We start from the raw sequence: 27,258 nt of genomic DNA, 5'->3' as shown, positions 1-27,258 counted from the left end.
CAACTTTGGAACATCCGACCTAGAGAACGCCCGATCTCTGAAGGCATCCGATCTTCGAAGGCCGGACCTCACCCACTGCTCGCTATTGTCATATCCTTCTACGGCCCGATTTGAGACCATGCCTTGGGCGGCTTACTCAACAATTAATGCGCATGGTCTCTGCAGACCTCCATCTTACTCAACAATTAATACGCATGGCCTCTGCAGGCCTCCGGGCTCCGGCTTACTCAACAATTAATGCTTATAGTCTCTGCAGACCTCCGGTTTACTCAACGATTAATGCGCATGGCTCCTGCCGTCTATGGATCTCCAGTCCTCTACGACAAGTCAGCTCGGCTACGTTCAGTCGGCCGCGACAACTCCCTGATGCTGACTTCATCCTCTATGGCAAGGCATTAATTTACGTGATCGTGCACCGACTCATGCGACGTGCTCAGTCGTACGGCAACCTGGTCCCGTCGCATTACAGGTAACCCAGCACCCCACTATAAAAGGAGAAACCCCCTACCAGGGGGGGAGAAAACTCTGGACATATTGTTTCTACACATATTTTTCCTCGGATTTAAGCATCGGAGGGCCGGCACCGGAAACCCCGGCCACCGGTTTCTTGCAGGTCTCCCGGAGGACGCCGCCCGCCGACGGACCGCCGCCACCCGCAGTCCGCCGATTCTCGCCGGAGCTCTGCCTCCTTAGCCCAGTGGTCGCCCCCGGGTCCAAATTCCAGCAACAATATATATAAGCAATCTTTCTCCTAAAATCTATTCTACTTTTTGCCCCATGGTATTCTCCCATCACTCAGAGATAAATAGTTTTCCAAACGAGGTCTCATGTTAAGATCAAAAACCTCCCGTAAATGAGCATTTGCAAACGATTCTTTCATTCAATCTTCCCTTCATCAGAACCACTTTCACTCTTTAAATAAGTCACAAACTTTATCTCGCGTTCCCTGCCCCTATAAATCCATCCACTGCTCTTGGACATTTTCTAAGGTCCGGAGAACCAGCTAGATTTTGCTTACTTGGTTACAGTTCCTCCAGGTGATACGACAGTGGTTGGCCAGTTCGAGAACTTGGTTGGAGGCCATTAGAACGACCTGCATAGCACATCAGATTTAGCTGGCAAGGAACGCTCGTATTCTCGGAGAGTGCAGGGTGTCGCCGAGGTTTGTTGCGGAGCTTGCCCGAGCACAGGCCACGGAGATCAGGCCCACCCTTTTTTCAGATAGATCTTTGACAGCTCGGGACACTTGGGGTTCCCCTTCTGCTACGACAGCTCCTCAGATGTTGTTATTCACCTGGGACGCCCCATCCCCGAGTTTCCTCAAAGTCCATTATGACGGGTCGGTGCTGGATAGCGATGCGCGGGCAATGCAGGCTTTGTCATACGGGGTCCGCACTCCAGGGTGGTGGTAGCAGGTGGCTGCTAGCTGTTCGATACGTCGGTCTCAGGGGCAGAGCTGCGAGCTGTCTGGGCAGGTTTGCGTCATATGTGCGGGTGGTGCTGCAGGCCAGTTCGATCATTCTGGAGGGCGACTCGGCCACGATTATCCGATGAATTCAGAGGGGGTCACAGGATGACGGCACAGACCACCCCTTGATCCGTAACATAGGGATGATGATTAGAGATGAGAAGGGCTTTCAGGCTAAGCATGTATTCAGAGAGGTTAATAGGGTGGCCGACTGGGTGGCGGCCCACGCGGCCCACCACTCAGGGTATATCTTTTGGTCAGAAGAGGGAGAGTTGCTACTAGCACTCCGGGAGTTGCTATATTTTGACTTTTTTGAATGTATTCGTATACATATTATATAAAATATCCGTTTAGAAAAAAGAAAAAAGAAAAAAGAAGAAGAAGAAGAAGAGAGAAGGAAAGAAAGAAAGAAGGAACACGCCGCCTCCCTTGCCGTGCCTAAATCCCAAATCCCGGTTGCCCACTTCGGGTCCGCCTTAGTACGGACCACCTGGGCCATCCGATCGGCCTGTTGGTATATTCTACCAACGGCTAGGATGACACCTGCGCCACTTTGTCCCCTTGAATCCTCCGCTCGGATATAACGCGAACTGTCCGAGAACCGGATCCACAGTAACTCACGCGCAGAAGAGAAGAAAACCGTTTGGGCTTTCCCTCTCGTCAAAAGAAAGCGTCATCGCCGACTCCTACACTCTCACTCCCGAGTCCCGATCGAGGTAAACCCGGACCCCTCGTGTCGTCTCCTTCTCTATCCCCCTTCCGTTCGATATTTCGATCACGTCTCGCATCCAATCCCTTGGATCCCAGCAACTTTCAACGGATTTATCTCAGATTTAGGGTTTCTTGCCCCCAAAACCCTAACCCCAAATCCCTCCTTCGAGAAAACAAGAAACCCTAGAATTGTCTCTCCGCCCATTTCCGTGGGCTACTTACATGCATGGCGTCTGGGCCTCTGGTTGGGGGCGGCGCCGGCGGTGACGGCTCGTGGGAAAAGCAGCGATGGGCGGAGAGCAACAAGGTCTACACACGGAAATCCCACAAGAAGACCCCCAAGCCCACATCCAATCCCCGGCCCCCACCCTCCTCCGACCAAGCCCCCACCGCCGCCGCAGCAGCCGACGCCGCCGCCAGCTCTGTCCGCCACCCGCCCCCGCTGCAGCCCCCTGCCCCCTCCTCCGTGGCCTCCGACGATGACGCTTCCAGCCTTAACCGCCCCCAGCTCCCCGATGGTGCTCAGCGGAGTCAGCACAACTGCCACAGCCGTAGTGTCACCATCAGACTCGCCTCCCGTTCTCGGCAGGAGATCCGGGAGCTCCGCCGCAAACTCACCGCCGAGCTGGACCAGATCCGTTCACTCTCCCGGAAGATTGAGGTCCATGAGGTCCAGCTTGCCTCTGCTGCCGCCGCAGCTTCCTCTGCTCCGGCTGCCGGGTACACCCACTCCCAGCTCTCAGTGACTGACCCAAAGACCCCTATCTCTAGCAAGACCCCCGGTTCGGCTCCGTTCCGCCGCCAGCTCAGTGTCTCTGTTGCCACCGATAACAATCCTAGCGAGGGCGTGGAGAAGGAGAAGCGGACGCCTAAGGCCAACCAGTATTATCGGAACTCTGACTTTGTCCTCGGGAAAGAGAAATTTCCACCAGAGCCTCATGCCCACAAGAAATCCAAGGCTAATGGCGGCAAGAAGCATAGTTTGGGGGAGCTGGACTACGGCGCTCAAGCTGCTGAAAGTAAGCTGTATACCCAGGCCTTCAAGAGCTGTGCGGCGCTGCTTTCGAAACTGATGAAGCACAAGCATGGGTGGGTCTTCAACAGCCCGGTTGATGCGAAGGCCCTCGGTCTCCATGACTACTTCAGCATCATCAAACGCCCGATGGACCTTGGCACCGTTAAGTCCCGTCTCAGCAAGAACTGGTACAAGTCCCCCCGGGAGTTCGCCGAGGATGTTAGACTCACCTTCCGCAACGCCATGACGTACAATCCCGAGGGTCAGGATGTTCACATCATGGCCAAGCAGATATCCCAGATATTTGAGGAGCGGTGGCCTGCCATCGAAGCTGAGTTTGCCTACCTTTCCCAGCCACCTGCACCCAAGAAGCCTCCACCGCTTGACACGAGGATTCTGGAGAGGTCGGATTCTACCATTTGCCCCGTGGCAGTAGATTCGAAGACGAAGCCGGTGAATTATGCCCCGCATGTTGGCCGACCACCTGCCTTGAAGAAGCCGAAGGCAAAGGATCCACACAAGAGGGATATGACATTTGAAGAGAAGCAGAGGCTGAGCAATAACCTACAAAATCTTCCACCACAGAAGCTAGAGATCATAGTGCAGATAATTAGGAAGAGGAATTCGTCTGTCAACCAGCATGATGATGAAATTGAAGTGGATATAGATAGCGTGGATGTGGAGACACTCTGGGAGCTTGATAGATTCGTGACCAATTACAAAAAGAGTTTGAGCAAGAACAAGAGGAAGGCGGAGCTTGCAGTTCTAGCTAGGCGAGTGCCTGAGCATAATACCAGGGAAATGGTGCATGAAGGGGTACTGGCTATGATATCTTAATTTGTTTCTTTTCTTTTTTCTGGTTATGTTTTTTATGGACCAAGTCTGCATGCTCATGCTTCTCTCGGATTTTTCACAGGTTCCAGAGCCTATCATAGTGGAAATGCCCGACAAAAGTAAGACAGGTAAGTTTATTGTGAATATGCATCTTTTGCGTATTGTTAACCTATATGATTATCTCATGTTACGTTCATGACTACATTGGAAAGTAGTGGCGGATGAGAAGTATGTCGCTACTTCATCACCAGCTGGAGAAGAAAAGAAGGGGGACAATGCTAGTAGATCTAGTAGTTCAAGCAGCTCTAGCAGTGATTCAGGATCCTCTTCCAGTGGTAAATACTTTTCTTTTAAGTGCGTTAAAGAAGATCTAGGTTGTGTAGCATCTTATTATGATGTTTGGACGTATAGGGAGTTAAATGGAGGTATTGTACTTATTTTAAGAGTCATTGCAGATTCTGACAGTGAAAGTTCTTCAGCGTATGGGTCGGAAGCGGCACATTCACCTAGAACATGAACAGATCCTGTGCAGGTAGGGTTGAAGTTACCATTAATTTTCATTATTGCCATGTGTCTACCTGAAGCTTGAACTGAGATAATCAGATTCGTCTGCTTAATGTTTTTGTTATAATTTGATATGCATATGTAATTTGTCCGCTAGTTTGTCTTGGATATGATTGTTATCCTTCCTTGACCATCAGTTTTTGGAAAGTTCTAAAAGATTCAATTCTTTGTGGCCTTTTTTTTCCAGTGGATTGCAGGAAATATATGCTTACCATGTTTTCTGTGCACGTGTTTTATAATATGGACACTTTTTGAAGCTGTTGGCTGTCTGTATCACTTACCAGTTCTCATGTCATTGAGGAATGGCAGTAATTTATTACCTAAAAAGCACTTATATCTCTTATATCTTTGGCATTAAATGAGTGTTCTCATATTTGTGAGGTTCTGCATATGGTATTAATATTAGATGCTCCGTCAAGGGAAGATCATAAGAGTGTCTGTGTAATTAAGTAGTCTGTCTTAGGAGTTAGTATGGACTATGGAGCATATCTGTTTGTAGGGGGAAACATGTTACACCTAAAATTCAAGTAGGACCACCTAGGTGGTGGCAATCCTATTCAATTTTGGGTTATAAATTAGTCAAAAATTTATTTATGTTGTCCATGTAATTTGATGTTTTAATTAGCAACAGATGGTCATCCTTGAAAAACTTTGCAGTTTGCACAAGGGCTCGAGAAAAGAAGAAAAAAAAATCATAGTATTACTAAACCAAAGTCCAAGTCCTAAATTAGCATCAGAAATGAATTGTTGGAATGATATTTCGTAAATCCAGTTTATCGTGGTTAGAGGGAAGCAACGAACATAGGTGTTGAGCCAGGGCTTTAGATTGGGGTAGCTTGTGAGGTCAAGAGCGTGATCATTGCAGGGGAAGTAACTTGGGACTTGGAGGAGGAGATGGTCCACGGTGCGACCAAAAACAAGAGACTGGGGGAGAGGAATGAGACAAGGTGCATGATTGGACTTAATGAGGTAGGCTATTTGATAGAATATATATATATTTTTTAAAAATTTAAATCTAGTTCTTTTGCAAGTTGGAACTATACTGGACTGGTTGGACCCAAGGATCACCAATTCAAGGGCCAACAGCGGGACACGATCAGTTAAACTCGGATTTCGGGGCCATAGATTAAGGGGCTATATAAGGTTATGTGGTGGCCCTAGGGAGTGGGGTGACACGTGCCCCACCAGGGCCTTCCCGGGCTTTGCCACTATTTGTGGGGGATCAGTACATATTGTATTGACACAGGGTATGGTAGTTGGTGTTGGCATAACAATGGTGATGCTGATGACCATGCGTTGGTATGGTGCAGTAGCAAGGGGTGCACCAAGTATCGATTTCCTACCAGTATCTTATGGTACACCCACTATGTAATTGGTACTAAAGACTTGCTTCTTTTACTTGAGGAACTAAATGTGGCTAGGATAGATTTTTCTTGCACAAGTTAGTGCCTTGCGCTTTCTTTATATAACAGAAAACTCCTTGTTCAAAACTGAATTGTCTATTGATATCTCCAGGTGATGTTACATGAGTTGCAAATATTGTTTTTTTTTTTTTGGAAAAGAACTGAAAAGATAAGTCTTTTTTTTGTAGGTTTATTTACCTTTGATCTGTCTCTTTAAACATGTCTAAAGAGAGGTATACATTTTGGGAATTCATTAATCATAAGAAGTCAGCAACAGCTTATCATGTCATCATTTGGGATTAGCATTTCATGATTATATTAGCTGCCTTATGTGATTGAATCCCTCTACTCTCCTATCCTATCACATTTATAGACTGCTTGAATCTTCATCAAGCTTCTCTTCTTGTAAATTCAAGTGCCTTTCAGAAGAGAGCACATCATTTTGGAACCCTTTTCTTTGTACAATGACTAGTTTTGGTCGCTTATAAATGCATGATTCCTGGCCAATGCTTGTGTACTTTTTGGCATGGCTGTAAGCTGTTAATATTGTGTCAGGACTTGTCCAGTGGAATTGCTTAGTTTTGCGATTATCATTTGACCAATTACTGTAGACCATAGAACATATAGATATTAAAGGACGGGCAATGTTTGAGCTGTAACTTGTTGGACTTGGTTACACTTATGACGGAAACATGTATTATATTACATACAAGGAATATAAATTTGAATATTACAAATAAAAATATGGTCTTTTGGTTTTTAATGAACGAAAAAGATCTCGCTTTAAATTTTCTGATCTAACCATTGGTTCATTCACTCTTTTCTCTCACAAGACAACCATTTTCAATAGCAAAATTATTTCTTTAAAGCATATAAGCACTACGTTGTGAAGTGCCTCTGGTTCTGCTTTTCTTTTTTAATATTATTGAACATAAGACACAAGTTTTTTAGCAAGAAGTTTTTTTTAACTAATTCACTTTTTTCAGTGCCAACATTACTTATTTGTGTTTCAATATTGGTATTTATTTGTGTTTTGCATTATAGGAAACATTTCAATGTTAGCTTTTTGGAGGTTGAAGTGTGTATGCTTTGGAAAACCTAGACATTTGCTAAATATCCAGGTCTGTGGGTAGCATTGGTATATTGTATAGCCATATATTGATGAATTTGTGAGCACCTTGGAAGATATCTGAGATTGTTACTAGCAAGACACATGGTTGTGCTGGTGCCACAACCATACCTCTAAAAGGTAGAAGAGTACTTTTTTTTCCTTCAATTGAGATATAGCACTGATCCTCGTTTTCTTTCCTCTTGCAGGACATGCTTGGGTAAGCATTTTATAAATTTCATCATATTTTGGTGAAAGGCTGCTTTAACCTTTTTTTTTTTTTTGAGACTACATGCCTTTTTCGAGTTTGGCTTAAGGTTGTCCAGAATAGCAAGTAATGAGTTCTAACAACAATTGAGCTTCACAATTGGTCTTTAGGGTCAGCCCTAACTCTTCCAGTTGATGGGAAAATCTACAGAGAAAAAGATGAATTGCACAAGATAACTGTTGATTTAGATCTATTTGACTACCAATAGATGTTACATAAGATGATGATGGCATGTGGCTAAGTTAATACATGGAAGGCAACTCTGATGAGTTGCAAGAAGTGGGAATTATTTCATGGGGAGAATGAATATTCTTGTTGGGGTTGAGCCTACCGTGAACTGTATCTTTTACTCTATAGTCTTTACTTCTTTTTACAGACACAAAGTTCTAACTATCTGGACTTGGTCCTGCTTCAGTTATTGTTTAATATTGACAAAGCACTAGATCATGAGACTAGTAGGCATAATGATAATGTTTGGGAATTGATATCTTGCTGGACTAAGCAACCTCATGAGAAGCAAATTGGTTGTATTTAATGTAGCTGCTGGTATCAATTAGAATTCAGTAGCATTAGATCTCACAAACAAGTGTTTCTTGCTACCTTGGTTAAATAGTACGATGGAAAAAGATATAATTGGGGTTGCCTTCAGTAGGACTGAAATGGAGAGGATGAGTGGGGAAATGGAGAGGATGAGTGGGGAAATAGAGGTGCAACTACAAAATTTGTGCATATGTTAGATGTTGCTGACTTGGAGGTTTGGAGTAATATTTTATTACATGATATAAGACCTCTTTTACTTTATAAAGGAGTGCCTTTTATTGAAGAGAATACATGAGTACTTATGGGCATGCATGCATGATAGACTTGGAAATTTTGTGGTCAGTGTGCTGAAAATACCTGAAAAGAGGCACTTCATCATAATTTACTTACCTCAAAAATAATATGAGATACGAAAAAAAATTATTATCCCACCAATTGAGAATTAGCCTTTTGTTTTCCAATAGTATCCCTATACTATCAAAATCAAAATCAATAGATATTTTTTTTAAAAAATATATTAGATATTTCATATTATTTTTTTAAAAATACATGTTTTAAAATATGCAACTTTTTTATAATCAATAGAATTCAGTAGCATTAGATCTCACAAACAAGTGTTTCTTGCTACCTTGGTTAAATAGTACAATGGAAAAAGATATAATTGGGGTTGCCTTCAGTAGGACTGAAATGGAGAGGACGAGTGGGGAAATAGAGGTGCAACTACAAAATTTGTGCATATGTTAGATGTTGCTGACTTGGAGGGTTGGAGTAATATTTTATTACATGATATAAGACCTCTTTTACTTTATAAAGGAGTGCCTTTTATTGAAGAGAATACATGAGTACTTATGGGCGTGCATGCATGATAGACTTGGGAATTTTGTGGTCAGTGTGCTGAAAATACCTGAAAATGATCCAATCTAAAACTTTGGAGTAGAATTAATGTGGAAAGAGCAAGCAAGTACTGCACGAAAAAATATCTGTTTGGAGCATAAGACAAAGGCAAGAATAGTTTCTTGAGTTGAGGTTGAGGGGTGGAAAAATGTGGAATAATTAAAATAGAAGTTTTGCAGTTTAGTTAGATCAATCTAATCTATTCATCTGGTTTTTAGTAGGATAATATTTATCTGGGATGAAACTAGCATTCTTGTAGTAATTGTGCTAAGTCAAGTTGCTAGTGGTCTTCATTGTTCTTTTATGGAAGAGGCATTAGTGCATGGGCAACAAATTCAGGATGTTCGTTTTGTTGCAATTGTGTCATCTTTGGGAAGAAATGGAGATGGAAAGAACTTATTTGCAAGACCTATATTTTGATAAATCTGTCAAAGGGTATGAATTTTCATCATAGTTGCATGAAGCAGGAGAGCTCATAAGAGATTAAAAAAATGAAAACTAAGGCGATCTTTTCATATCTCTGTCTCTATCTCTCATGACTTTTGGAAACACTCTTCTTAGAATGAGCAGTCAGGTAATGGTAAAACAAGCTTTCTATAGAAAATAAATGATGTTAAGCCATTGAACGCCTAAAAAAAATGGAAGAGAGTAACAAAATGGTATAGCTTGAGTTTGCATGAAGTCTGGAAAGGTATGGAGTGCTAGCATAGAACAGAATAAAGCATAAACTTCTTTGGCTAATTTGATGGTTTATTAAAGTATTTTGGTGTCTAGTTTGTGTGTAACAGAAGTAAAAAAGAACGAAAGTGGCAAGGTATTAATGATTTAGAAGCAATGGCTAGTTGTATGGGTTTTAGATAGCTTTAAAGCATTCCAGAGCCAAGGGTGGAAACAATTTATCCAATTGTTTTTGGTTAAAGATCTTCCAAAGGTTGATAGGCTATTCTACACTTCTTGGTTTTCCATTGCAATGGTATATTCTGAGGCTATCAAAAAGTTTGAAAGGCATTGAGGTCATATGATGGACTCTGTCAACCTTAAGTTTCACCACATGGAGCTTGGCTAAATGAAATCAGCTTTGTATGGGTAAGCCTTTATAGCATATTCTTAATTCTATGGTAGAGAGGACAATTATTTGACTGAGTCATATGGTTTGATTTATGAGGCAGTTCTTAGGCTCTAGGGGAACCCTGCCATGGTGAGGTGGTGTGCATGTGAACAGAATCATCAAAATAAGGTGAGGCAAGTAATAATATCAAAGATCACATTCCTTGTATATAGATAGAAATACAGAATCATCAAAATAAGGTGATATTAATAACAATATTTAAGATACATATCTTATTCTTCAGTGCTTCCTTTATGAGCATCATGCTCCTTGTTCGTTTGAGGCCTAACTGTGGAAAAACTTGAAAAGAAGCTCGTCTTTTGGTGAGATGTCAACTTTCTCTGAAGATAGAGATTTTATTACAAAAATCACTCTAGCTATGCTACTATAGTTGTCTCTATTTAGGGCCACTTCCATGGAAATGGGTATACAGTGGTGAAGATTCAAGGTAATATGGCTTGAAGGTGCTATAACATCTGTCACGTCCCCGCCTCTGCGAGGCACGTGAGGCACCTAGTGCCCACGTGGGGGCCACATGAGGGGGGAACACGGAACTCCCCTGCCAGATATTGTCCGATTTTGGGGTTTCACGCAAGCGTCCTTCACCCCTCCTCGGTTTTGTTTTCCACCCAAAACGCGTCTGCAGGATTAGGAGACATCCGCCTCATATGCCCAGGCTCTGGAACGAGTCTTTCCGATGTGGGACTATTGGGCCTCACACCATCAGTTGTTACTTAGGGAACCTGTTTTAAATCAGAGTTGGTAGAAAATTACTCTTAAAGGCTGACTGACATTGTAGAAGAAATTGATTTTGCATCATCATGAAGGTTTCTAGTAGTAGACAAGCTAATGTAGATATTTGTGAGCAATTTATTTATTTTCCAAATTATAAGATTGTCTACTGTTTTATGAGACAACTTTTTAAAACTTGCGGGCTCTTAAATATTATAAACCCCAAAGGATGTTTCAAGACTGTATTGCCCTTTTGTATTTTTCTGCACCTTTTGCTTTCATATTTATTCTGCCTGTCATAGCTTGGGAACAATACTTGGATAAATTGTTTCACGCTTCCTGCTAAATGGATGTTGTGGAAGGAGATGCAAGCATGACAAGAAATATTTGTTCCACTTTGTTGAAGGAAATTTGTAGGAGAGGTCCTAGCAGGAATCAAATTCAAAATTGTTAAAGGTAAACCGGTACTCTTCTGCTTCTGCTTCTTCTTCCTTTTCTTTTGGTAGAACATCAGGTTAAGCCATGTTTTGGAGGTGGCTTCAAAAAATCAATATATGGCGTTCTGCATAGTTTTTTTTTTTTGGGGTCTTCATATTAAGAGTCACAAATTGGGGGAAAATGATGAACTGATAATTGATATCCTTAGCGAACAATTACGTTTATAGCATTAATAACGATAGATGCTTTCTGCTGTTAGAACCCCTGAACTTCTAACCATCCAGGCCCTTTACTATCCTCATTAGTGAAAAATTTCTTGGGGACTTCTTTCTTTGACATGGAATGGCTAAATCCCATAGACATTTGCTGGCTATCAAAGGGATCTTCACCTATGATTATGTGAAAAATATAATGGTTATGTTGGACTCCAAACTTGTGTTAGGTTCAGGTTAAAAGAAGTAGCTAGTCATCTAGCAATAATACACTGTGAGATGGGGAAGCAAATGCGGGTCACTTGTTGGAACTAATGGATATGCCCTGGGTGCGGCTAACAAAACAGAGATAATTGTAGGGTTGTCTGGGCATATTTTTGCAATGATTCAGTTAGTTGATTCTGTAATTTATGGCAGGAAAAAAAAGGAACTTAGTTTTTTTTTTTTTTGTTGACATTCTGGCCTACAGTTGTATTGTTGAAATTGAGTGAGAGAGATTTCTCTATGCTTTTTGTTATTCTAAAGTCAGTATCTATTACTTTCTTGGAGTCAAAGTGGAATGCCACTCATGATTTCAGGTGCAGAAGGCAGGTGTTGAAGGCATGTTACATTTCCTAGTTTGTAAGCTCCTCATTATGTGCGAGTTGTTCAATTTAATGGTAGCTTTAGGGGATTTGATTTTCAAATTTAGTTGGCTATGTGAGGGACCATGATCTCTTTTTTGGTTGGGGGTTGACTGTTTTGGTTTGTAGACTTGGTGGAAGTGAGGCTCAATGAAAAATTAGGAAGGATGTATAAGATTCCTCACTGTAAGATACACAGTTTGGACAAAAGGTTCAAGTATCATGTCTATTGTTGGGAGGATGCTAGAATCAACAGTGAGTCTATAGTATTAAAGATAGCACTGAATATTCTATTCTCCTCATTTCTGAGAATCCTTTATTTATTTATTTGTCTGTTTTTTCAGACATGCACCCTGTATCAATGTCTCACTTGTATTTACAACTATCTTATTTGTCCTTTTCCCCTTTAAGAGGCTGAGCCTACATTTGCGGTGTTTGGATAATTTGCTTATTAGTAAATAGTTTCAGATGATCCGTGGATGCTTCCATTGTCAGTTTATAATCTTTTTGTATGTATATAGCACCATTTCAATATGAGTTGTCCAATAAATGTTGGTTACTTTAATAGCTGTTTTTGGTCTCTATGTAGTCCAGAATCCTTTCCTATACCCATATATGTGGCCATAACAAGGAATATGTGAAATTTTATTGCCTAACCTGGTTGAGAAATTAAATCTAATCTGTGAGTTAGTTTTTATGAATTTCTTGTTCAAATCAACTTGAGTCTTTATTAGATATACTTAGGTCCGCACTGAATTGGGCCACTGTGTCCTTAACCTAGAATATTTGTAAGAAGATTTATTCTTGTAGATCTTAAATTTACTTATGTTCCAAGATGAGGACAAAATGTTTTGACTGTTTTGCCTATTTTCATATTATTTGGTGGTTTTGATTTGAAATTTTTTATATGTCATTTCAAAAGATAAATGAGAAATAGGAAATGTTTTAGGAAAAATAACCCTTATATTGAATTTATTAATTGATATCTAGCAAGTAATAAGAATTACTGATAGGACAATGTTGCAGCTTATGAAGTTTTGGTCTTCTTTAATCTGGTGGATAGGGAATGGATATATGTCTATTTCTTAGATCGAACTACATGTTATTACAAAATTGAGGAGTTACATTGCAGCAATTGGTACAATTACTAGTTTTGTTCTATCATCTTTGTTATTTTATTCATTTTTGTCTGTGCACTTGCACATTTTTCCTTTTTTTTTCTCAGGAGGGGGAATGGGGAGAGGTGGGCCGTGTGCATGTACTTGAGTTCGTCTGCGGTTGGTACATGGGTGTATGTTGTATATGTTCCCATGCAGTTGCCTGTGGGTAGTGGTGTGCATGAGTGAATGGGCTTGAAGTATGTGAGTTGCTGTTAGTAATTGCAATGGATGTCTGTCTGTGCATCTTTTGCCAATTTCATTTTGTGCCAATTTTATCACTGGAATATAGTTTTGTAGAAGATAAAACCTGATAAATTAGGTTCTGTTGTTGATCATATTGATTGGAAGTGTTGGAATTCAAGTTCTCAAAGAGGGAATAGATTTATTAATCAGATTTTGCCATTTTACTGCTGCTTTATATTATAACCCTAGCCTATATATTAAATTGATAGATCGGCCTGTTTCCTTGCACTACACCATAGTTATCTAGTGCGTGCCATCTGTATGCAGGCTTGGCACTGGCACAGCACATGTTATGCCGGTGCTTGGCTTGCGGTACATACTGGCTGGAATGGCAGCAAGTATCATCATGCATCTGGTATCGTACTAGTGTTGGTGAGGCATTGATGCAGTGCATATCGTGTATATCATGCTAACTTGCAGTTAGACTCATGTGGGGCACTCTTTTATGCTGGCTTCTTGGAATTTGAGTATCTCAAAACTGTATGTTCTTCATTAATTTTGAGTTTTTCTGATGGTTGGATTGAATGGTAATGTTAGATCAGATTGGCATGCTCTTTCTAGGTGAATTAGTGTTTGAGGAAACAATCTCTTTTCATTATTCTAGATATTTGAAGAATGCTCATGGATATTTTATTTTTCGGTTAAAATTAATTTGGTTGGCTGATTCAAAACATAGTTTTTGCAAATAATTTTTTTAGACATGTACTTATTGTAGGAGGATATTGTATGATTATGTCCAAATTGTGTCATTTGAGGCATTAGTCAAGTTTACTGCATTACATGTATTTTAAGTGAAATAAATCAAGCTTGAGACTTTGAAAAAAGCGTTATGTTTATTCTATTTTTGTACTCTTTGTTCTTGGTCAGAATTGTTTGGTCAGATATGGGAAATAGGGTCATCTTAGTTCGATTTTGGGTGTTGGAAGGACATTTTTCTGTGACTTGGGGTTTTCAGTCTGGTTGGGGATTTTTTTTTTTTTTTTTTGGGGTGGGTTTGTGGAGGTGTTAGATGATGGTATTGGAGGTTCAAAACTTAAGTAATATGATATCAATTATCCAGTTGTATTAGATTGGTGGAGTGGGCATTGCTTTGGAAAAACATTACAGTCTTAACTGTGTGATCCTATTGAATAATTTGCATCATTATATTCTTTATGTAATCATGTATCATGTTTGTTTCCCTGATCTTGTGTTTACAGATAGCTACATTTTGTTTTTGCCGTCTTAGTAGTTTGTTGCCTTGCGGAACCCTCTTAAAGGAGGTATTGGCAAAGTTGATCTGGGTAATTGCATGTTTGTGAAGGGTAGTTGTGGCTTCTAACAATAAGAAATATGTGATTTTCTGCTTGGTTGATTGGGATGAATCTAGTGTAGGGATCTCAGTGTTTTTATTTCTCAAGAGCAGGTAAGCCATTTTGGTAGTCTTTCTTAAATAAAAAAAAAATATTGAATGTAAGCTTAGATCACTTGAATTTGACATTGCTACACAAGACATTTCAACTAGAAACAGGAGAATATTAATTATATGATGTAGAATCCTTCAGTATGGAGACTTGCAACCTCCAAACAGGTAATTACTCATCAAGTCTAACGGGAAGGAACAAGTACTAGATATAGAAGTTGGTGAACGAGGTTCAAGAAGTCCACAACGAGGAAAGATCATGCTGCAATTAACGAAATACGAGAAATATAGAATAATTCATTAGTCGTAAATTGCTGGTCCATTCAAAAAGCTTAACAGGGATAATTTCTGATGTTTATTGATGTGAACAATATGGTTAGGAGGGGCACAAAGGTTTAACATTCAGCACATAAGGCATTATGGGGATTGTATTGATCTCAACAAAGATTATGAACTTTTGGTGAATAGTAGAAATTAAATAATGGTTAATTCAACAGTTGTTGAATGAGGATGCAAACTAATAGATTAGGGTACATGAACGTCCATGCTTGTGAAAGGGTGAGAATGTGCTTTCAGATAGCAGACGGTATGGCTGTAATGGTTTCTTATCAAGAAAGGCTGTAAATGATGAAGGGAGAGATGATGGACCAGAAGCAATGACAGTATAGCTATATTGATGGAAAAGATTTGGCGAATGACTTGGTGGGTGTGGTAATATGAACTTGTATTAAGATCCGGAATCAGGATATTTCTGTGTGATAATGGAAGTTCATGGTAATTATTTGTAATAAACAATCCTTGGAGAAAATGCTGTATGTAGTAAGGTTAACCATTAGTTCTATATCATTAGATATTAATGGAAAGAGCTGGGAGATGATCTAAACCCAGTTATTTTTCAATTTACAGGAAGCAAATGCTAAAGAATTGAGAGAGCAGTTATGTTGTTGTTGCATATAACAAAAATGATTCCTGCTTTGGATAAATTATTATTCATCTATATATCTGAAAATTTAGTGTTTCTTGCACAAAATGGGAGCTGGATTTTAATCTGAGAGTGGATAATGGCAAATGTTGAATTTTCAAAATTGAACTGTACTCATAGTGCTTCTTGAGAAAGCAACATAGTATATATTTGCATGCACACATGCATGTGCATGTAGGTATTTGCATGCATATTTATGTCTTTGGGCAAGGGTTTTTTTATTGATATATGATATTCTATGAAGTATGAACATATTGCTGCTGCCATTTAGTTGGAATTTTGCTTGCTTTTGTAATGAATAGAATGAGGGCAGGCCTTGGTGCATCAGTTGTACAGAAATTGCCTCTCCGCATATGGGGCCGTGGGGGATAGGCTGCGTACATCTCACCCTTCCTAGACTCTGCAGTGATGGGAGCCTCGTGCACTAGGACACCTTTTTTTTCCATAATGAATAGAATAGTGGGCAACAATTTGCATTATTATGTTGTTTGAAATGGAGCAGAAATGATGATATTTAGGCTGTGTATTTTGTTGTTCTGCCAGTGAGCTAAACAAGCATAGGCAAAAATATTACAAGAACAAATTTAGCTATATAGCAATGATTAAAATGATGAGAAACATGTTGCGCCTGCTAAGGACTTGAAATTCAGGAACCTATTGGGGACAAAGTTCGCATGATGGTCTTTTTTTTTTGTTTTTTTTTTTTTGGGGGGGGGGGGGAGGCGGCTGGTGGGGTGGTGCTGTGCGTTCTCTAAGTAATGTCATGTCCTCCACTTGCCCACTTACTGAGCATGCTTAATAAATGGCCTGCGAAAAGATATTATTTTATGGGTGCAAAGAGGATGTAAGTGTACAAAAATTTTGGTTCCGTTTTAGGTTGTCTCCTTTGGCCATACTCAAGTAGTCATGCCTTTTTAAGGCAACTCCTGTGAACGAGCTTAAGCTTTTCGCTCTCATGCTGTTTGATTTTGGGTTTGGATTTGCATGAAGATAGATGATTTAAAGGCTTAAATCTGACATAATTTCATATCTAGGGAAAGATGGAAGAGGTAGGGGAGGGGTTTGATCCATTGATGCAAGCTCCAAGGCCTGGGGTATTTACCATGCAGATTAAGAATAGATCTTGAGTAAAAAATTTTTTACAGCACTCGTACCGCTTCTATAGATGAGTGCCTGGAGATGAGTTTTCTTCTTTGTGATGGTGCCCCCAAAGAGTTGCTGGAAGTCGTTGCCAGCAGCCTGGGTTCGAATGCTGCCTTCACTATAATAAAAAGACTCACGTTTGCCCCTCAGGTTCAAAAATGGAAAAAGGAGAATCTTCACTTCCTGTTATATTTTCTTACTTTTTAAGAAATCTTGTCAGCTAGATATTATTCACTGCAGAAATTGAAATTAAATACAAAACCATGATTTTATTCTATTCCACTTCACTCTTATTAACAAAAGAAATTACATTCTTCTTTTTTACTCTTCGTTCACTCTTCCTGGTAGTCTTGATTCTAGTTCCTCGCAATCAGATAGCTTTAGTGTGAATACTAATGCTGCTTGCAAGGTTACTAGTCATCTAGGGGCGAAATGTATATGTTGATCACTTTAATTTATTTATCTTGATATTTGTAGCTTTCACAATATAATCCCATTTTCTGTTGCAGATATTATATGCAAATTGACAGTGAATCAGGAATGTGGATGGCTTTTGTATGATATTGGCCCATAAAAGATGGTGGCTTGTTAGCTTGGCACCAGCTTTTCCTTGGAAAACATTTTCTGTTCTCTTCGTTGTCTCTTAAAGACTTGCAGGCCTGTAGCTAGGCTCCTGGAAGTTGTTAGCATGCTGGTGCAAGCTGCAAAGGCTTTGTGGAAGGATGTGTGCTTGTTATTAATTCATAGTCCCTTTCTCATGCAACTTTGTATGCATTGTAGGATGTGATTTATAGGGCAGAGGGGATGCTCTCCTTCAGTCTGATCAGCGGTCTCAGGTAATTTAGCCAGTGACCTAGAAACATAGGAACTAATTTAGGGAGTCTGGGAATAAACAAGACTGATTCTGCTTTTTTCTGGATCAATTGTGAATTATCCATTGCGCTGTGTTTGAGTTTGCGTGAATCACTGATTAACTGCTGTACATTGGTAGTGCACTGGATAGGTTTCGGTTTTCTGTTGGTGTACGCAGTGTGATCTGCTTTGTGTTTATTAGTTAAGCAGCAAAATTTTTTTTTTCCAGTGCTTGCTACTGTTATGTGAACGGTGGCCATAGGTTTGGCAAGAGTTAAAATTATATATAAGAAATTTGTAATGGCTATGATTTGGGATTGTTTGAGCAATCTATCTGAAATTTATGATCTACTGTCATGATTATGGGTAATATGGTCATGATGATGGGTAATATGGTGCATATGAGCGCAAACAAACGTTTTTCTAGTCTTTTGGGCCCTGTGCTTGGTACACAGCAATGATCATCGTGTGTCAGTATATTTTTGGTCGGGCTTTTTTGTAATATAGGTGGAACTTTTTAAAACGGCAATGGGTTTTGTTATATAGGTGATCAAGTCTGAACTTGCAAATTATAGCTTTCCGGGCAAAATCTTGGCAAGATATTTTTATCTTGCTAAATTGGGCTACTAGTTTGGCTTCTATTCATTTAGTGAAATAATCCATAGCCACTTCTATTTATTTAGTGAAATAATCCATAGCTACGAAAGAGTTGGGTTGGTTGAACTAGCTCATCAAAATTTTAAAGGCTGGAAGAGGCTCGGATAAAGCATCAAGCTTTTCATTATGTCTGTCTTGGTGATAAGTTATATTGGAGATTACTTTCATTATGCTCCTCAAGTGTATTCGTCCAACTAAGTAGATTATGCACTTTAAAATGTACATGAAAGAATATGTGGCAATCATTTAGGAGGTAGATTCTTGGCTTACCAGATTCTTAATAAGGATATTACTGGTTGACTTTATAGCGGGTTGTGGCCAACTGTGGCCAACTTTGTCAAGAAATGCAATTGATGTCCACGACATGCCAGCATTCAATGACGACTATTGGCACCATTAATATCGATTAATGGCTCTTGGCCGTTTGCACAATGAAGAATTGATATTGTTGGACCTTTTTACTGGCAATTAGGCAGTGCAAGTTTTGTAGTGAGGGCTTGTAACTCGAGGGGGGCGTTGGGTGCTTCAGACCCCTAGGGTATGCATGTGGGCTCGAGTGCGAGCTATGCATTGGCCTGGCTCGCCTATTCCAAGTTGGGTAGTGAGTGGCATGGCTTAAGCGAAAGCCTAGGTCAAGCTCCTCTTGAAGTGGAGGAGAGACCTCTTGCTCTGAATAGTGGAAGAATAACGGGGGCATATACCTTAGCGAATAAGCTCTTTTCATCTGTCACACATGTTGACATGCTGGGTTCACGTTGAGCTTGTGAACGGTCACCTCGGAGTTTATTCCTGGTATGTTAGTGGCCAACCAGGCGAAGGCATCAGCGTTGACGCAGAGAAAGTTGGTCACTTTAGCTTGATTTTCTTCATCTAGGTTTGAGCCGACCTGCACAGTTCGGTCAAGTTCGTCTTCTCTCAAGAAAACTTGCACCAACTCTTCGGCTGGCTCACCTCACTGTTTCTTCAACTTATCTCTTTTGTCCAACCCTTCAATAGGTAACGTTTTCACTAGTTTGGTTTCTTTTAGGGTTGCCATGTGGCATTAGCAAGCTAACTTTTGGTCACCTCATATTTTTTCTACACTGTTTCTAGCAGGGAACCACATGAACAAATGGTAAGTAGATACCACAGCTCGAAGAGTATTGAGGTCGGGTCAGCCCAAAGTTATATTGCGGGTAGAGAAGACTTGAACCACCAAGAAATCCAACCTCATAGTACTATCTTGAGGCTCTTGTCCTATAATGATCGATAAATTAATCGCACATTCCATGAGATAGAATCATCTGAGAAGTTGACTAGAGGTGAGTTGACTTTATGCAGTTGCTCAGTAGGTAACTTCATTCGTTGGAAGACATTATAAAATAACACGTCGGCAGAACTTCTATTATCAGCTAGAATTATCTTTATATCACAATATGCGATTGTAAGAGAAATAATTGTAGCATCATCATGAGGAATGTATACTCCTCTGAGGTCGGTGTCAGAGAAAGAGATGACATCCCTCTTACATTGTCTCTTCGAAGCAGCTCCAACTTTCTCCAAAGCCAATTGACAACCGTCCGACAACAGAAGTCATCAACACAATTGCTGGCAGTACTGCTGAGGTTCCAAGCACCTCGGACGTCACCAATGCTACATGGCTACTCTTAAAGGAAACCGGTGGAAACATTGCCTATTGAAGAGTTGGACACGAAAGATGAGCTGAAAGAACAACGAGGTGAGCCAGCTAAAGAGTTGGTGCAGGTCCCTTTGAGGGAAGAGGAATTTCATTGAACTATGCAGATCGGCTCGGACCTAAATGTAGAAAATCAAGCTAAGTGATCAACTTTTTCTGCACTAATGCTAATGTTTTCGTCTGGTCGGCCACTGACTTGTTCTCAAGCTCATTGTGAACCCACCATATCGATTTGTGCGGCAAAAAAAAGAATCTTTGCCATGGAACGACAACAAGTCATAAACCAAGAAGTAGACAAACTTTTAGAGACCGACTTTGTACGTGAAGTGAATGATCCTAACTCGTTGGCAATGTTGTACTTATCTAAAAAGCTAATGGAAAATGGCGAGTTTGTATTGATTACACCGACCTAAATAAGGCTTGTCCTAAAGGCAGCTCTTCACTTTCGAGGATTGATCAACTCGCATATGTGACCTCGAGACATCAACTTTTGAACTTCATGGATGCATTTTCTGAAATGACTTTTGCAAAGCTTTTTCTGTTACTTTTTGCAAAGTAGCTTGATTCTAGTTCTTAGGGCTTTAGCCCGGATCGAATGATTCTTTCAAGCAGCTTGGATGTCTCTTCATGGCACACTTCATCACCAGTCGAAGACAACATCGTGGTTTCGATGCATTGCTCGATGTTAAGCAGAGGGAAGGAGTCTCTTAGGGATTACGTCAACCACTTTAATGCAGCGACGTTGGAAGTCTGTGACTTTATTTAGTTGATTGCAATGTTAGCAATGAAGGGTGGTTTAAGACCGTCTCGTTTCCTTCTCTCCTTGGAGAAGCGCTTCTCCGCAAACTTCGCCGAGATGTTGGCATGGGCAGAAAAATATACCAGTGCAGAGGAAGCTATGGTCTCCCATCATGAGTCGGTTGGGAGAAGACCCGATAGAGGAGGCAAAAGGATATAAGAAGAACGGGGTACGCCGAGGAGCAATTCATCTCGTGAAGTAAAGAGTTCATGCTGGCTGAAGAGTTCTCCACAAAAGTTTTGAGAGGTATACTCCTCTCACTACACAGAGGACACAAATCCTTATGGGGATTGAGGGTCGAGGCTATTTGCAGCCTCCATATCGATTGAAGGTATCAATGAATAAAAGAGATTAAAAAAAAGTATTGGCGATTCCACCGAGATCATGAACATAATACCGAAAAGTGCATCCAACTCGAGGATGAAATTGAGGTACTCATCCGACATGGACGGTTGGATCGGTATGTACATGCTTGGTGTGATCGAGAAGAGCTTGTCTTGGATCAACCTCCCTCGGAACCGATCGACAGCTGCCCGATAGTGGGAGTTATCAACACAAATGCTAGTGGTACTGGCGAGGTTCCAAGCACCTCGAACGAACGAGCTGTGCAGGAGGCATGAGCTGTTCCGAAGAGAGCGCACTAGAGATAGAGATGCCATCTCTTTCTCTGATACCAACTTGGGAGACGTACAAACTCCTCATGATGATTTTGTAGTTATTTTTTTTACAATTGTAAATTATGATGTAAAGAAAATTTTAGTTAATAATGGAAGTTCGGCCAACATGTTATTTTATGATGCCTTTCGACGAATGAAGTTACCTCTCGAGCAACTGCATAAAATTAACTCACCTCTGATCGGCTTCTCAGGTCATTTTGTCCTCGTGGAAGGTGCGATTAATTTACCGATCACTACAGGACAAGAGTTTTGAGACAGTACTGTAAGATTGGATTTTTTGGTGGTTTAGGTCCTTTCTATCCGTAATGCATTTTTGGGTTGATCTGGCCTTAATGCTTTCCGAGCTGTGGTTTGTATTTATCATTCGCTCATATGATTTTCTACTAAAAGATGATCACTCTTAAGAAACTTTTCGATAAGCAGATTTTTCACAAATTAGCTAATTTTGAAGGGGACTAATTTTTATTCTTTTCGTTTTTTTTTTAGTTCCCACTTATCTCAAAGTAAATCGAGCAACCACCGACCTTGACAAAGAAATTAGTTGCAACAAGTATTGTTTTTCTACTGTGGTTTTTGTTCCTTGCGTGTAGGCCGTTCAACGTCCCATCCAACAATTTCTAATGATTTCTGTTGCTCCTCCGTGCATTAATCGATGCGCCACGGGAACCGTTCTGAAATCTATAGAATATTAGGGGAAAGGACACCTAAGCTTCCTGTCCAAGCCGTTATTGTTCCATTATAGTCCCACAGAATATTGTACAATACTCCCGCCCCGTAAGCCAACCACAGCAATTCGTGAAATGTTTGTAGCGGCAGCAAGTAGTCGAGGAAGTACATGACCTTCTAAGGCCATAACCATGGTGAGGAGACTCCCTCACCTCACCTATCCAAAACCTATCTGAACGCAGAATGTTTGCGGTACGACGGGTGCTGCTGGCCCCCCGTCTCTCCTCTCCTCCCATCCGCCTCCCCCCATCACGGGTCGGTACGACGAGGTGGGCATTCGATTCATTTTCGCCGCAGCCAACCCCCCGCCTCTGGTCCGGCCTCCAGAGCTGGCGCGAGGCCCCAGCCAACGAGCGCCGCACCTGGGGCCCCGACGGCCCCTGCCAACCCACCGACCTCACCCGCCTCGACGACGACCCGACCGCCTCCGCCGCCTCCCTCGCCGAGTGCGCCGCCCTCGTCCTCTCCACCCCCGACCCCCTCGCCAAGTCGAGTCTCTCCCACCTCGCCTACTCCCGGTGGCGCCTTCATGGCCTCCCCGTTGGAGTCGCTCGGCCGCCCGACCGTCCCGCCCGGCCGGATAGGCCTATTTTGGTACCTCATCTTTTTTTGTCCTCTCCTGTTCTATTTTTATTGAGGGATTTCATCGAATAAGTGAGGATCCTTTTGGCGCAGGTCTCGCCGAAGGAGATACCTGCGCATAAGAGCTTGGGCCTGCCGCTCAATTCTTATATGCTCCACAATCTGGCGCATGTGGAGCTGAACGCGATAGACTTGGCGTGGGACACGGTGGCGCGTTTCTCCCCCTTCCATGAGGCCCTAGGGGACGAGTTCTTCTCTGACTTTGCTCGGGTGGCCGATGACGAGAGCCGGCACTTCGCGTGGTGCTCGCAGAGGCTAGCTGAGCTTGGCTTCAGGTAGGAAAACTAATTGGCCTGTGTTATTTTCTTTGGTAATTTTACAAGTAATAAAGTTCAGGCGATTGTCTTTCAAGACACCGTTAGTATTGTCGTTGTATTCCTTGAAACCTTTGAAGATACTGGATAATGTTGAATTAAGAAAGCATTTGCAGTAGCTTGTTATTGGACATGACTAATTTGTTTAAATCGAATACAAGTAGATATCTTAGTCCTCGTTCGTTGTTCTTTTTATATTTAAATGGATATTAGGTGACTGAAACTTTTCTCTATCATGCAAATAAATTCTAATAATGTAACCAACAAGAACGAGAGAATATAATCCCCTCTCTTGTTAGAATTTGAACAGTTGATAATAAGTGCAGATGGATATTAGCATATGGTTTCAAAGAGTTGAGTGGCTTGAAGGCTGAGGCAAAAATGGTCCTGTTTAGTCTTCTTACTACATCTATACTTACCATTGATCCGCAATGCATCTGCTGCAGGTGTGGAGAATTGATAGGCATTGGGGCATTAAAGGTTGCAGTGTCAAAATGAAATAGCCATCTTTTTCATCAATAGTTTTTCATGTCTATCCTTGCATATAAAGAGGAGTTCTCCTCATTTGTTTTTTGTGAATCTTAATTTGGATATGTGTACTTATTCTTTGTATTTGTCTTAATGTTTCATATAGTCAAGTAAGAAAAAGCAAATGAGTTGCAGAAATGAATTCAACAGAGACATGAGCTCACCACATGCACACTATAACCAGTTTGTGACGTTCCTTGAGCTGTTTTGAACATTATCTTCTCATTTCCCTTAAAGCATTCAATTTGTGGTTCTTGTGCATGCTTTTGTTTGATGGCTCAGTGATTTTAGCAATGTGTATGATGAAGAACTTTGTTCTTAAGGCATCATAAGGGAAATATGCTAAGAAATAAGTCATTTCTTCTTTAAAAAAAATCTTTTGATGGTAGAAATCATTGAGAAGACCAACATATCATTATTTTTCAGCAGTCGGGTTAAAAACTGTTTTGATGAAGTAAGTGGCCAAGGACATATTATTTAATCATGATATCATTGCGGATGGTGACATCCTAAAGGAAGATTACCATTCTTAATCAGATATTGCCATCTTGAATCCTGCCCAGCTAGAATAAATGAGACAGTATTCTCTTGGTAAAAATGAATCCAGGATGTTTGTACGAAGATCTATGCCTTCTTGTACATTAAACTTTCGGTTCTTTCAGAGCACACTAACTTGTTGATCTTTTTTAATTAATATTTGATTGGATAATCTTCAGTGTTATCTTCTGTAATTTTTGTTCCAAGAAGAGTTGCATTTCTTTTGCATCAAATGCTACCTTCAAGTACACTGGTTGTCAACATGCTTATACAAATTTAAATAGAATATTTCTTGGATGTTGATTTTTCTGGGTTCTTTAGTCTGCAAAAGGACAATCTTGCTATGATGGTTGCATTATGGAAGGGGGAGAAGCCCTCGCAAGGCAGCATCCTGGAAAATTGTCATCAATTTCAGTTTGTCGTATAATTTAGAAAGCTTACGATTGTTCTTAATATCTCTTTCTTCAGCTATGGGGATATGCCTGCTCATAATCTTCTGTGGAGGGAGTGTGAGAAATCCTCTGGAGATGTTGCTGCACGCTTGGCAGTGATCCCTTTAGTGCAGGTGGTTCCCCACTTTCTGAGATTGGGTGTATGTATTTTCACTTGATAAGAAAAAAGAATACTGAATAGCTGTTGTTTTTTGAGTAACTAAGCTTGGCTTATCTTATGTTTCCATTGCTTGATTCATGTTGTTTTCAACTGAATTACCAAGAGATTTGCATATGTTTAATTTGGTCTTGTATGGGATGATTGATTATATTTAGAACCCTTTCAGGAGGCTAGAGGCCTTGATGCTGGACCTAGGCTGGTGCAGAAGTTGGTCGGTTTTGGGGATCACAGAACATCTAACATTGTGGCAAAGATTGCCGAGGAAGAAGTTGCACATGTTGCAGTTGGTGTGTACTGGTTCAACCTAGTCTGTCAGAAGATGGGTCGAATTCCTTGTGCTGCTTTTAAAGGCAAATGCCACCTTTATTTACAAATGCTACCTTTATTTGTGGATGCTTTTCCACACAACGAACTTTCTTTTACAGTGTTCTCACATAATATTTACAACCTTGTAGACTTGTTGAAGGAGTATAATGTGGAGTTGAAGGGCCCATTCAACTATTCAGCTCGGGATGAAGCTGGAATTCCACGTGACTGGTAAATTGTAATTGGTTAAGGATTAATATGTAGTTCTACTTGTAAACAATATTTTGTTTCTGATGCAGGTATGGTGGTACACCTAAATGGGGGGCCAAGAGTGATCTTTCCGAGGTTGGTTTAGGCAACTAGAACTTTCATCACACATGTTCTATATTTGATAATAATATATGCTCAAGGGGCATGGTGGTTCTGTGACAGGTTCATGATAGGCTGGCCAGCATCATTGCCATGGAGAGAGAGAACTCAAGTTTGAATGGCTAGTCTTTTCTCCATTCATGACTTGTGAAAGCGTCATCCAATGAGTTACCATCCTGATGTACAAAAAAAATATGGGTTACCATCCTGCAAAAAGTTTGCCTCTCCACCAGTTTGATATTCTGTGCAAATCAAGATAGAAGTCATTCCTGTGGCAACACTTGCTTGTGCAAAATTTACACTTCAATATGGGTAGTGTTTTAAGTGCATAAAAGATCTTTGGATAGGAATTCTATGAATTCTCATTCCATCCAGTAGCATAGAGGATTGCATCCCTACTGTCTCTTCTGTGGCTAGGGAAAAGACATCTCACTGCCAAAAACAGGTGAATTAATTTCAGATGGAGAGCAGGCTTAGAAATGGTCTCCACAGCTGACTGTAATTTTAGACTCTCTGTACCTCTGGTATGTGAGAACCTCATTTAGGTAGATGTGATGCATTGGGGTGGTTGCCAATTCATGTTTTTCTTGATGAGGGTTGGTCTCAACTTTCAGCATGCTATCATTGTGATGCATATGGTCTTCCTCAGGCTTTTAACAAGAAATCCTCTCTTTTTTCCCCCTTCTGGCACTGTTAATGCAGATTTTGTTCTTTTTTTTTAAAAAAATGCAGATTTTGCATTTGACATGGTGGTAGTTGGTGAATTGGTATTAAGTAAACTGTCAGCGCATGACTAGTTGCTTGCTGTCAGATCAACATCCTTTGCAGCCAACATCTTATGGAGTATTTGTGGGAACAAATTTCTATTATATCTTTATCCAAAAAAAAAAAAAAATTCTATTATAAAAAAAAGACAAAGTCTTATGATGGTTAGCTGTAATTAATGTCAGAAAACTATTGCTTTTCAATGACCTTTTCATCCACCATGCTGAATACCAATAAAAACAATTTTTTTCCTTCAAACAGGGCCTGTTTTCCAATGAAGAATTGAAGATGTTGCCGAGGCAATGTAGCAACATTATTATCATTCTTAGGGAAAAAGAACTTATTATAGGACATGTTAAAATTTGCATTGCAGTAGTTCGCATGATGCAAATTTGCATGTCAGAGTATGCAGCCACGGCAATTGACTGATAGAAGTTTGGCCATTACGCTTTGTTTCCACCTCGTGTAGAGTTCATTTTATTTTATTTTGTTGTTTCCAATGGTGTCATCTTGTGTCGTCGCTCATTTCCATCTTCCATCTCCCACACTGCTCTCTACACCCAGGGCCAGCCCAAACCTAGATGGTTGCCTAAGGCTCCGGCCCAAAAAAAGGTCCCCGCCCAGACTCCATATTTCCAGTAAATCTCAGTTGCAGAGTCAGAGCAATGGCTACCTTAATAAGACATGGGAAGATGAGGGCATCTGGTGTCGCCGTCCGCCCGTCTCAATCCCATCGCCCGCAGCAAAAAGCTATAAACTTATGCTATACCTCTGGCAGCCTGGCTCCTTTGGGCTCTGGCTCTACGGCTCCATGCTCTACCTCAGTTCTTCTCTGACTATAAACCTACTCTTCACGGGAAGCAAAGGCACCGCAAGGAGAACAAGTAGTCTAAGTCCAAAGAAAATAAACTAACGTCCTAGGAGAGTTAAAGAAGGGTAATAACGTAGATG

General features: G+C 40.9%; 2 protein-coding genes across 9 annotated transcripts; both read left to right on the top strand.

Annotated features, from left to right (window-relative positions):
- Positions 1-2,075: 2,075 nt before the first annotated feature.
- LOC103703008 (transcription factor GTE4) lies at positions 2,076-18,049 on the top strand. 8 transcript variants are annotated; one of them, XR_003384861.2, is made up of 6 exons: positions 2,076-4,010; positions 4,111-4,156; positions 4,241-4,363; positions 4,484-4,560; positions 11,052-11,101; positions 17,358-18,049. XR_003384861.2 is itself a non-coding variant. In XM_008785690.3 (5 exons), exons 1-4 carry the CDS (start codon positions 2,406-2,408, stop codon positions 4,543-4,545), a joined length of 1,836 nt encoding a protein of 611 aa, XP_008783912.1. In that variant the 5' UTR covers positions 2,076-2,405; the 3' UTR covers positions 4,546-4,560; positions 17,358-18,049. The 8 variants fall into 8 exon arrangements, 5 of the variants coding, with proteins under 5 accessions (XP_008783912.1, XP_008783913.1, XP_038985099.1 ...); XR_005512955.1 differs by lacking the exon at positions 11,052-11,101 and adding an exon at positions 7,040-7,244; XR_005512956.1 differs by lacking the exons at positions 11,052-11,101; positions 17,358-18,049 and adding exons at positions 7,040-7,244; positions 7,313-8,370.
- A 4,205-nt stretch (positions 18,050-22,254) lies between these two features.
- Positions 22,255-26,222, top strand: LOC103703007 (uncharacterized protein HI_0077). The gene is made up of 7 exons (XM_008785689.4): positions 22,255-22,828; positions 22,910-23,151; positions 24,724-24,820; positions 25,034-25,217; positions 25,323-25,404; positions 25,473-25,518; positions 25,606-26,222. Exons 1-7 carry the CDS (start codon positions 22,418-22,420, stop codon positions 25,666-25,668), a joined length of 1,125 nt encoding a protein of 374 aa, XP_008783911.2. The 5' UTR covers positions 22,255-22,417; the 3' UTR covers positions 25,669-26,222.
- Positions 26,223-27,258: the final 1,036 nt, after the last annotated feature.

This window comes from Phoenix dactylifera, chromosome 8 (assembly GCF_009389715.1).
Source record: "Phoenix dactylifera cultivar Barhee BC4 chromosome 8, palm_55x_up_171113_PBpolish2nd_filt_p, whole genome shotgun sequence".
In the NCBI taxonomy this organism is placed as follows: Eukaryota; Viridiplantae; Streptophyta; class Magnoliopsida; order Arecales; family Arecaceae; genus Phoenix; species Phoenix dactylifera.
Note: the sequence above shows the minus strand (reverse complement) of the source record. Positions and strands in the feature narration are given on the sequence as shown.